Raw genomic sequence first — 12,870 nt, forward strand, 5'->3', positions numbered from 1 at the left:
ATGTGTTTGTCCATCAAAGCAAAGCAAATAAAGTGTGGGACTTGATTGAGTTATTTAGAATGATAAGCCACAAAAAGGATCTTCTTACTCGCGCTGACTGAGACATGCAAAGTGTGCGCACAAAGATACCTCTCAGTCAGTGCACGATCCCAATACACATACACACAGAATTACAATATTTCAAAACATCTGTCTTGCCAAGTATTCATGCAAACATGTTATGTAACTTTTGAGTGATGTTTAAGTGAAATGTTGGGGAACAATGTCTGATGTTCCGTGCATAACAGTAGGTCTTGATATACAGGCTGTCTGTCTCATTAATGTTAATCAAACAATAGAAGAAAAGCGATCACTCAGTGCTGAACTACTGTATTTATAATAAATATGGTACAGTAATACAGCATTTCCTTGGTTACTGCTGTAAACACAGCAGTGCCACGTGTATTAACACCAATTTAAATGCATCATACGGAGACAAAATGAAAAGAAAATGCCATTTCTGAAAACAGTCAGTTCAGTTCCTCTCAGAAACACATTCATATAAAATTCAGTGTTTGGAATTCCTTCGTAAATAAACAGTGAACAGTGATCTTGTTCTGCTTGCTACAGTATTTTCTTCTCTTTGTGTCTGTCTTCAGCATCTCTGGCCTCTGATAATGGCCGTTTACAGACTAAGTATTGATAATAACGTATATTTCCTCACAAATGGCCATTGGGGAAATGATTGCAGTGCAGTTTGTGTGCGAGCACGGAACAGAAGATAGTCTGAAAAAAAACAAAAAATGTCCAGTAGATCGGTGCATCTGTACTCCAGTGTATAAATTCAACATAGATTAATCATTGTTAAAGCTACAATGTTACTTGCCAGGACGGGTGTTTTGACATACTTTTTTATGTATTTGCCCGTTCAGGTGGCTCGCCTCAAGTGTTCATATGAAGTGCAGTTAATTGAGGGTGTCTATGGTAAGGATTTCTCTCTGCTCTGTTCTTGTCCCATGAGGCACGTCCCCAGTCACTCCAGTTTTCATGTAGAGCAGCTCCCAGTCTTCCTCTCATGCGGGTCTTTTCATCCCTCCACGAGAAAGCACAGGACTTAAATACAGCTGCATATTTAAACGCCGCTAATTAAGATCTCCAGACTCTTCTCGTTCCTGCAAGGTTAAACATGGAAAACGATGAGATTAGCATGATAGGCGAGCATTATGGTGATTTCCCTGCAATGGCTTCCACTGATTCATGAACTTATGCGTGAAGCCTTTGAAATGTGTCCATTGGCAGGGTCAGGTTGCACGTCACTCTCTGTTGTGTAGATTGTATTAGAGCTAATCTCACTGCTGCAGGGTATTGAACTCACTGACCACGAGCTGCCTATTTTGTTTGACATCTAGGGTTTGATACTATAAAACAAAAGGTTATTCGCTTGTGCTAAGGCAGCGCTAGTCAGCACTCAGACCACATGCGGACCGCAAGCCAATTTTATGTGGCCCGAGATTCAGTTGTATTGTGGTATATCTGACACTCAAGCGGAAAACTCATTTTCCTCATATAGGCTATTTTATGATGGCTTAAGACGTGACTCAGTCTAGTCATACTAGTAATATAATCTTCTTATTTTTTTTGTTTTTTTTTTTAGCCTTTTGATTTTTAACTCTGTTTGTGCATTAATACTACACTTATGTTTAAATTGTTTCCATCAATAGCCAAATAAAAAGGAAAATAATCAACAGAGATCGAGCACACTACTGTTCAAAAGTTTAGGTTTGGGATGATTTTTGAATGTTTGTGAAAGATGTCTCATGCTCACTAAGGCTGTAGCCTATTAATTTAAATCTGAATACAGTAGCAACAGTAATATTGTGAAATATTATTTAATTTAGAAATAACATTTCTATTTTAATATATTTTAAAATGTCATTTATTCCTTTGACAAGGCTGTATTTTCAGCATTATTACTCCAGGCTTCAGTGTCACATGATCCTTCAGAAATCATTCTAGTATACTAATTTGCTGCTCAAGAAATATAAGACATAATAAATGTCTCAAGTCTATATAATAATATAATAAATTCATAATAAGTCTGTATTATAATCAATTAAATCTTTACATAAATAAATAAATTAAAGAGTCATATGATGAGATTTCAAGTTTTCCTTTCTCTTTGGAGTGTTACAAGCTGTTCGTGAATAGATAAGATCCCTAAAGATGCAAAGACTAAAGTCTCAAACCCAAAGAGATATTCTTTATAATAGTTAAGACCCATCCACGCCCTACTAAAACGCTTTATTTAAACACGCCCCCACATGTCTATGTCATGATGTGGAAAGGTTTGCATAATGCCGTCCAAATGTTCATTCAGAGGAAGAAGCTTTAACCTTTGATTCTCGCTGTTGCCGCCAGCGCCATGTCGTGGAGACGCTGTTTCATTGTGAATGCAAAACTACTTTGTTTGGTCTTCCAAAAGAGGACACAACTAGAAATCAGTGGTTAAGTTATATTTACAACACTGTTCCAGAACAGTTCAACCTAAATATTTAGATGTGTGCAGCACATTTTATGGAGGACTGTTTCCTGAACTTGGGAGAGTAGCCTACAATGCCGGCTGTTCTGACTCACAGTCTGTAAGTATGTTTTCATATTTAAAGAATTTGCCCCTGACTATTTAAACGTGAGTTTTGAGCAGTGTAGAGTAGCGCTGCTTGTTTGTCGTTTCTCCGATCACAAATGCAGACATGGTTTTTTGTTTACGCTGCGTGATGCAACGCAACGCATAAAAAGACAGTATAAGTCATTGTAATCTGTAATTATGTCCCCACTTGATGCAACAAATGGCTCGTTCATTCATCACAGTATGATGAGGGGTGTAACATTTCCGTCACGCGCTTGAGGCATTCGGCCAATCACAACACACTGGATAGCTGGCCAATCAGAGCACACCCCGCTTTTCAGAACGATGAGCTTTGTAAAAAACAACACGTTTCAGAAGGCAGGGCATAGAGGAACAACAATAATGTACAGTATGTAGAAAATAACCTTTGAACCTTAAACTGAATAAGCACATTTCATTACACCAAATAATGTTATTTTTAGCAACATCATATGACCCCTTTAATAATAAATTATTAATATCTTTAAAAACGTCTTACAGACCCCATCTTTTGAATGGTAGTGTACCTAGCATTTGTAAAGTATTTAATTGGCTTAATTATTAAAAAAAATAAAAATAAAAAAAAAAAAAAAAAACTTTGATTAGTGGTTAATACTTTTTTAAATATATACTTAAAAATTATTATTGTAAGCCGGTCTCATGTCTGATAAATTCATTTAATTGAGTTATTATTTATTTATATATACATTATATATTATTATATATATTTATATATTTATTGTTGCTCTAAACATGCAGAAGGATGTGTTTGGTTATTGCATTTTCTCTCACTGACAAAGCACAAAATGCGATTTCCCCATAGCCTTTCAAATTACATAGCTCCTCCTTACATAGCAATTATCATGAAGAGCATTACCCATCATTTCCTTTGCCAACCTCTTGGTTAACTGCACATAAACCGCCTCCCTTAAAACTATATTATCTTTTAACATTTGCTCACTCATACCTGTATTTAGACCTGTCAGATTATTACATTTTGTGAGTCCTGTAACAGCCTAAGTGAGGTTTGTTTGTGTTGTGAGGAAGTGACAGATGCTCTGCTCTGATGAGATCTGGGAGAGACAGAGTGAAAAAAACAACTGCAAGGTGTGTATCGCCATAGCAACAAGCATAGTCTGGGACCTGGGGATGCACACGGCATCACAAGGTGTCTGTGTAATAAGTGCCACCCTAAAGCCCCTTTCACATTACAAGCAACACGCAACAGCAAAGAGACAATCCCATTCATCTTCAATGGAGAGCTGGTGAGTTCCAGCGACACGAGAGATAGCGGCCGTTGGCGACCGGATGGGGCGTGTCCAGCAATGTGACAGTTAAGAATTCTTCAACTTTATGCAAATGAAGATCGACTTTCAGGAGTGACACCAATAGGAAAGAAGACGGTAGAGATCATGTGATTGTTCTCCTCTCAGCACCGTATATCATACGCAATAGAAGAAAGTAGGCTCTGTTTCTCATTCATTTTGTTTGTATGAACAGATTTATATAGATTTAGATTATATTTAGTCTTTTGCCTCCAAAATGTTTGTACTTAGCAGCAAGAAACCTGATTCACTGTCAAGGCAACCAGTATTGAGAACGCCCACTAGCAACCACATCGCAAGCCCTGACATAAGTCGCTGCTAGTGTGAACAGGGCTTAAGGAGAATTGCTTGTGTGTCTAGCTCCAGAAGACACGCACATATACCCTCTGTACACTGGGGCTGCATTAACAGAAAATACTCCCTCATTTACTGTACTTAAAAATGAAATTGTGGGAAGTCGTGGCCTAATGGTTAGAGAGTCGGACTCCCAATCGAAGGGTTGTGAGTTCGAGTCTCGGGCCGGCAGGAATTGTGGGTGGGGGAGTGCATGTACAGTTCTCTCTCCACCTTCAATACCATGACTTAGGTGCCCTTGAGCAAGGCATCGAACCCCCAACTGCTCCCCGGGCGCCGCAGCATAAAATGGCTGCCCACTGCTCCGGGTGTGTGTTCACAGTGTGTGTGTGTGTTCACTGCTCTGTGTGTGTGCACTTCGGATGGGTTAAATGCAGAGCACGAATTCTGAGTATGGGTCACCATACTTGGCTGAATGTCACGTCACTTTCGTCACTTTCGTAACAAAATGCTTTGTCATTTAGACCGATTAAAAAAAATATTCTCACAGGAAGGAATGAAAATAGGGGTTAGTGATTATGAAAAAGAATTGTGGAAAAGCATGAAAATTGACATGAAGAAATATATAAGAATTGATACATGAGGGTGAGAATTAAGTGAGAGTGACTGATCACAATATTTTTTGGTTTTATTTTTTGCTTTACATTTCAAAAACAGAATTAAAAAAAGCGACAGTTCTGCCACAGAATGGGGTTTCCACATTCCTGGAAAACCTGGAGCTATCAGTGAATTGTACAAGTGTGATTTCAAGGCCTGGAAAAGTCATAAAAGTTTGTATATGTGATTAGAAGAGTAGTTTTGAACTAGGGGCCAGGACCCACTAGGGGGACTCAGCAAGCTTCAAAGGGGGCCTCTAAGATGACTTAAAATGTTTTAAAGGCAAAACAAGCATTAAATAAGCTCAAATATTTAGAAATCATGTTATTTCTTATTTTAATTCACACCCTCACCTTCATAATTTTCATAGTTTTAATTCTAGACCTGCAAAAATCATGTAAATTAATAATATAACTTTAAAAATGTTTATACTTGTATGTTTTAAAATGCTTTTTATTAATAATGCGCTTAACTATGTTGTGGTTATTTTTTTTTCTAATGACTGAATGAATAGAACTTTCTGTTTTCTCCAAACTCATGCTTACCAGTACATGATTTTAGCTGCTTAACTTTCATTGCAGCCTGTGTTTTATAAACTCTATATAATTTTCTGGAAAACAAGGACAGTTTAAAATAGATCATGGCAAAACATTTACAACCGAGTCTGTCAGAGTGACAGATAATGATTTGGTAGTATAAACTCTGCCTGTACTCTCCTCCACAGATGGCCGCTAACGTGCCATTGAGAGCGAGCGACGTTCAATTATATTGACCTCAAAAACCTGTTCCCTCTGTGAGGTCTGATTCACATCTCCACATTACAATGCCTTTGTCTCGTCTCACAGCTCAATCACAGTCTGAAAACAGGGCTGGAAAGTGCTATTGATCAAAATAAACTCACTCAGCGATTTCTGACCTCCGTTTGGAGTCACGGCTCATCTTGATAAGCCTATCATTACGCTTTAGCAGCATGTGCGGAGTGTGTGTCTGTAGTAGGAGGCGCAGTCAGTGTGCTGTAATTACATTTATGGTGTCTCCTCTGTACTTAGACTGAGCTCAGGTCCTGTAATTTCAGCCTTTCCAGGACGTGTTACACCATTCTCGTACCTTTAGTGCTTTCATCTGTCCTGTGTAGTCGAAGAATTGACCGTTTAATGCAGGATTTAATTTCTCATCAGTCAGTAAATGAAGATGTCTTTGTGAAAGTAAGAGAGATCTGTGTGACACCGTGAGATGGAAAATAGTCCCTCGGGCCGATGTATAATACGCCTTTTTTTCTTTTTCTCTTTGTAATGAAATGCTTCTTAATTCACTGGGAATTCAGTGTGCATTTCACAAACAGACAAGCTTAATTTCTAATGCAGCCTCTACAAAAGAATCTGATGTGTGCTTTTTCCTGTGTCAGTCTTTTCTTCCTGCTCTAGAACAGTGGCTGGGTTTTTGTTGAGACAGCATCCCAAGAACATCCCAGGCGTTTTTATTTTATTTTATTTTTTTATGATATATCTGAGTGTCTGTTTGATTTAAAAAAAAATAAATAAATAGTGAATACTGAAAAAAAAAAGCTTTCTTGTCTGATCAAGCAGCATTTCTTAACTGTTGCAGTTGTAAACTGTAAAAGAATGGTGATTTAAAAGAATTTCCCAGCATCAGTAAGGTAATGTATATCAACAGCAACAATAATTTCTCATTTTTTTAAAAAAAATTTTGTAGTAGTAACAGTAAGGCACTTACAATGTGCACTTGCACAATGGGGGGTGTCAAAGCAGAAATGTGGAGCACATTAATTATGCAGTCATAAATAATACATCTATTTTTTTGAGTCTAATCATCATTCTCATTCTATTCAGGGCCGGCAAATTAGTTATTCATCACAGTAATTCATGTAAAAGTTGTCTTGTATTCATTGGATTATCATGTTAAAGATGTTTTACCGTTTATTGTGTACATGTTCTTGCATTGTAAGTGCCAGAATTTTACATAAATTACATAAATTTGCAAACTAAAAGTCTAAAAGTGTGAAAACATTAACATTGAAAAATTATAGAAAATAAAACAAATAATTATTATTTATAGTTTATTATTATTATTATTTAATTGTTTTGTAGTATATTTGTAGAACTTTTTTTCTTATTATCATCAAATTACATTTTGTGGTAATCAGCATTATGCTACAAATACTGTTTGCTAGAGCTCAACTTGTATTGAACCCATCATTTTCCTTTCCCTGTCCAGGTCTCTGTACCAAGGCTCTGGCGAGTTGAATTAATGCATTTACTCGTGAGTGTGTATCAGAGCAACAAAGCTTTAAAGTAAGCCTTAGTAAATTGTTTAGCAGTTACAGCGTTTCAGTTCATATGAATCTCATAACTGCATAATTGGTTGAGGATTTGTGCTGTGTATCAGTGTCCATTGCACAGAGATCTGGATTTAGATGCACACATACACACTCTTTTTCTCATCTCCCATTCGAGAGCTCATTGCATCTCCCTCCCCCTTCCACTCTCAAACCTCCCCTTGCCGGTGCTGTGTTGTGATTGGACGGGCGCTGACTGTTTCCACAGAAGCTTCTAGAATAGCTTTCATCAAAAGGCCCTGACTGCAGTAATTTTTCACGGCCCTGGGGCAAAAGTGTGAAAGACAGAGTATGCAGGTACTTTCAGCATAATCAAGAGAAATTAGACATGTCCATATGCTTTCTTTAACACATTCATAATTGGCTATTGCAATGGGCCGACTCTGATGCAAGGACAGGGAAACTGTAGCGATTGGTTGGCCCAGCTCGTGGCAGGCAGGCTGAGCTGGCCTTAATCAGGGATTGGCGTCACTGATTCCAGCTTAGCACTGAGACTGCGCCACTAGAGAACGTCTGTGCTGCAAACATTGCATGAAAGAGAACGAGGGGCCACGACTGGCGGAAGGGACGAGCGGGTGAGGGAGAGAGAAAGAGAGAAATTGAATGGACATGTTCACGCTAGCTCAGGAATCATGTTTTCATGTATCGTTAGGGCTGTTTCACATTGGGCCTCTCCAGTATATAATCTATAGTGTATGTGAGCCTCTTTTTCAGCCAATAGGAATGAAGCAGTGGATTCTGGAGGGTGTAGTTCACCTGAGTGATTTAAAAAATGTCTTGGGTAACAATTGCACATACTAGCAAGCTAAATATAGCTTGAACTGTAGCTTGAACTGGTTGCATTTGTTGCATTCCCATAGTTACTACTTTTTTTATTATTTTTTTTTTATTTTTATTAAAGTTACTTGACTTCTTGTTAGCAGATCCTCAACCCAAGCACATGCTCTACACTTCACCTCAATGGTAATCACCTAAAAACAGTATCCCTTTTTCTCAGCTTGCTTAAAATATAATTTTATTTACTAAATTTACTCTCCCCATCCAGTCCCATGCAAAGCATGATAGGTTGTGGAAATCCTGTTCCCAGTTCCTATGATGCTACTTCATCAAAAGCATTCATGTATTGTAGTCCCACATTTTTGAAGTAAATTGGTTGAACATGATAAAATTATGAAATCTTGAAAATTTTGATGTTTTAAGTAAACAAGCAGCAAAAATCATTTCAATCATCAAATTCAGTGTATTTTCAGTCTTTTGTTTGGTGAACGCTTAACACCAAAAGTAGACAACAGTGTAAACTATTGAATAGACTGTACCAAGTGATGAACACATCATGAATCAATCTCCCTATCCTCTCAAACGACTTGTTTTTTTTTTTAATGTACATGAGTGCTTTGCAGTCATTTTGTAATTTTATGTCTTACTAATATATAAATAATGACTATATATTAGTAGCTGTATGTATGTACCATCATTTGATTTATGCCATTCATAAAGCTGTCATTAACTACACAGTCTTGTACCTTTGTCTGTTTTCCTTATTTTTATAAACTTGCACTTTTACATACTTCAAAGCAAAGATTGCGATGATGTAATTACATTTTGAAGTGGGTTGGTTTGATTCATGGTTTAGACCTCTTTATTGACATTTTATATAGAAAGAACAAGCAGGGAAATTAAGTGAAGTGTTTTATTACAAACCAACAATTTGTATTTACCATTTGCTGAGCTGTTTTTTGAAGTTTTGTGGTCTGTTCGATGAGGGCCTCCTGTGAATAATTTCAGTGATCAGACCTATCTTTTGTATGCATTTTGCTATTTCTCACACTGTCACTCTGCCTAAAAATTCTGAAGCTACTAAAATCAATAAAAGCCTAGAAACACAAGTAGTAGACTTAAAGTATTTTTTTTCTCCTCCAAGCTTCTGCTCCACCACCAGACGGTGGTTATCCCCCAGCAGAATAAGCATCTCTCCCGTCTGCGTTGCGTAAGTCCGGTACTCATTCACGCAGATGTTTGTGCTTCATCTTTGCCTCTGCCTCAGGCGGAGATCTGCCTTGATCAGGCTCTCTGATGGCTAATTGTGTAACCGTTTCTACCTCCTCCACAACATGGATACGTAAAGATAAACGACACTTTTGTTTCCTTTCATCTCCCTCCCCGTGAGCCCCAGAGTGTCTAGACTGGCTGTGATGGTAGAGACAGGCAAACCGACTCGCACCCGCTCATCCCTCCCGAAACCTCTCATAGCTGTCCCTCTAAAGACACTTCCTGTTTGCTTTCATTATGGCATGTGCTAAAATTAACATTATCCTTCCCTCTCCCCCTTCTCTCTCTTTTTCTCATTCTTTTATCTCTGTGTCCACAGTGCCAGACTCTGCCAAGCCCAGCCCCAACCCTCCTCCCCCCACCAACCCGTCCGTGCCCTCAGCCAGCAGCAGCACTGGTGGCAATGGCAAGCGCGCACCCTCCGGCAACCAACAGCAGCAGTCGGCAGCCCCTCGCTACCCGCCCCGAGAGGTGCCCCCTCGTTTCCGTCAACACGAACACAAGCAGCTACTGAAGCGAGGCCAACCTCTGCCCACCGGAAGTACGGCTCTTGTGCAGCCAGTGTCCACCAACGCTACGACTCAGTTCTTCTCCTGCCAGACCCACCCAGGTCAGCCTCTCCTCCATGATGTACACAGGGCAGCCTGCTAAATCAGGGTGCAGTCCAGAAAACACTTAGCGCCCATAGTTGGTGATCATGTGGTCTGTTTTGTTGTTTTGTTATGTAATATTGCAGGAAGGTAGAAGAGCTGGTTGTGGCTGGGGGTGTTTGGATGCTGGTTTGTACAGGCTATCAGCCCCTTCTCATGCAGCATTAAGTGTGATACGATAATGTAAAGCTTCTTTCTTGTGTCCGTCTTTTATTTGTTGGGGTTAGCAACCTACTTTTTTTCCTTGTTCAAGAAGCTGTTTCAATCTGATATATGTCACAATAGGGAAGAAAATTTGGTCATAATTTCTGGTTCATGCTGACTTTTAAATGTGATTATTTTCCTTGCCATTTTATTTTATAAATGATTAATGGCCTTGCATTTGCATGCTATCTTTTGTATTACTCCCTCTCTGTTGCTTTTTGCTTACTATTTTGTATAGACTAAATGCTATTTATATGCATATAAAAATGAATAGGGTGGGCTGAGTAAGAAAAAATATTATTTTTGATTAATTGCTCTTCATGTACCCAAACATAAATCCAAGAACCAAATCAGAATGGTATTGAAATTGTGAATTGGAATTTGAATTGTATTGGGAAATCTGTATCTAATTTAGCCCTAATAATGAGATTTTAATTAAAAAATTTAAACTTGTAAATTATATATAAAAAAAACAACAACAATTGTCTCAAGAACCATTGCTTTCTCCATTCCACTGTCCTGCGTCAAGCTGTGTTTTAAGGTACCTTTCATACAGAACACGTATGAGAGGCATTTTTGTGTAAAGTTGAACTTATTTAAGCTTGAGCGCAGTGCATTTTTAGAATGGCATGTCAAGACGCAGAGCAAGTCAGATACATCGATCTCACGTATGTTTACATAGAAAAACAATGGAAAAGTAGCACAGTGGGATGAAAAATTACTTTTGTGTGAACATCCCCTTATGAGTGTGGCACAATAGATGTGGTTCAATAGGTAGTAAATGGCTTAATTTGTTCATCACACAAACAAGGTCTTGTTGAAATCATCTGTTGACATTTAATCAGGGTCATTTTGTAATATAGTGTTGTTTGAGCTTATTCATCTGTGCTTGTGCAGTAGGTAGTTGTGGATGCAGTTTTTTTTTTTTTTCTCTTTTTTTGCAGGCAAAGAAAGCTAGATGGAGAGAAACGGTCTTGCTGATTTGTGCTTTGCGACTTCCTGTGTTTGGAGGCATGTGGGTGTGCCAAGAGTGTTGTAGTTTGGACGTGGACTTGGCAGTCTTCTGCTGTGTGTCTGTGGCTTCTCGATTGCAGTGGCAAAGCAAAAGAATAAGTTTGAGAGAAAAAGGGAGAGATGGCAGACGATCAGCTCTGTGGGCAGGGGTGATTCACAGCTTACAGTAAATGGGCGTGATTCAGAAGGACTCACGTTTGATTGGCATGGCACATAAATGGGCTGAATCGTGGACTGTTCTTATCTCCTCCCAGAGTATTGATTGAATTTTATTTGTGGTCTGAAGGAATCATGTGTTCTTCTCAGCTCTGGAGTCCTAGTTAGTAGCAAGACCAAAGGCCTGTCCCAATTTCTAGCGAACTGTTTACCTGGATCATATTTTTAGGAATCATAGGCACTTTCAGATTAAGGATCCGCACTTCCTGGATCTTCTTAATAAATTATAGTTTCTTTTTATTTTGCATCAGAGCAGTCAACAACCAACAAGCCTTCTTCAGCGAATCATACAATAGCACTTTCCAGAAGAATAAAAAAAAAAAAAATAGCAATCCAATATTCACTAGGTGGAGTATCAAATAACAGGTGCTATTTAACATGAACTTAATCAACCAATCAAGTAAATTAAAGGCGAACAATAAAATAATAATTACAAAGCATTCAACACATAAAAATGATAGTACAAGCGCAAAATATACACCACAAATAAATCAAAAATTCCCCAAACAAATTTATAGAAAAAACTGATGTGAATGAAGGTGGTGGGCGAGCTGGCACATCAGGCCGAAAGCCATTCATAAGTTCATATCACCGCCCACTATTAACAAACAATAAATAACAATAAAAAAAACTCGCTTCCTCTTAAAGAAAACGAGAAAGATCAAAATCTTCATTAAGACACAAGGGAGACATGCTTTTAATCGATACACCCGATAAGTTAATCATTGTAAAAGTTTTTTCCTCTCTTACCTTACCACCTCTTCTAGAAATTAATACTTTTTTGATAGCTGTATAATTTAAATCCTTAATATCATTATTATAGTCATGAAAATGTCTTGCAAATGGTGAATTCACATCACATCTCCTGATCGCAGATTTATGTTCACTAATACAAATTTTTAAAGGCGACTAGTGAACACTAACAATTTCACATTTGATATGGAACAGGTAATTAATGATTTAATAAAGAATGTTTTTCCACTGAGTTGATTAGTTTTAATTATCGATGAGCAAGGGGTACAGTTCCTACAGGGGAAACAACCATTTATAAATGTTTGTCTTGTTTGTGTGTGTGTGTATATATATATATATATATATATATAAAATATCAAATTATACCAGTATATTTGCTATATTATTGGATCTTTTATGAATAAAAAAAGGAAAATCTTTAAAAATATTGCCTAAAGAGGAATCAATTGAGAGAATATTCCAATATTATTTATGATTTCCTTGATTTGATAAGACTGTTTAAAGTTAACACATTTGACTGAAAAAGATTTCCTTTGTTTTACATGAGCTTGATTTAACCCTCTGGAGTCTAAGGGTATTTTTGGGGCCTGGAGAAGTTTTGTCATGCCCTGACATTTGTGCTTTTTTCAGTTTCTTATAAATATCTAAATGGCTAAAGTCTAATCTCACTGTAATCAGCACAAAACTGGGCTATAATAATATGTGAGC

General features: G+C 37.8%; 1 protein-coding gene across 8 annotated transcripts in view; it reads left to right on the forward strand.

The window, feature by feature from the left end:
- tnrc6c1 (trinucleotide repeat containing adaptor 6C1) overlaps nucleotides 1-12,870 on the forward strand; it is a 57,115-nt gene that overhangs the window by 18,234 nt on the left and 26,011 nt on the right. For 6 of the 8 annotated variants that reach the window (XM_042723021.1, XM_042723018.1, XM_042723026.1 and 3 more), the window contains exon 4: nucleotides 9,645-9,935. The exons of the other annotated variants lie outside the window; for them this stretch is intronic. In XM_042723021.1, the coding sequence (XP_042578955.1) occupies nucleotides 9,645-9,935 (291 nt within the window). The remainder of the gene's footprint in view (nucleotides 1-9,644; nucleotides 9,936-12,870) is intronic. 8 annotated transcript variants of the gene reach the window in all.

Source organism: Cyprinus carpio, chromosome A3 (genome assembly GCF_018340385.1).
Source record: "Cyprinus carpio isolate SPL01 chromosome A3, ASM1834038v1, whole genome shotgun sequence".
NCBI classification, from domain to species: Eukaryota; Metazoa; Chordata; class Actinopteri; order Cypriniformes; family Cyprinidae; genus Cyprinus; species Cyprinus carpio.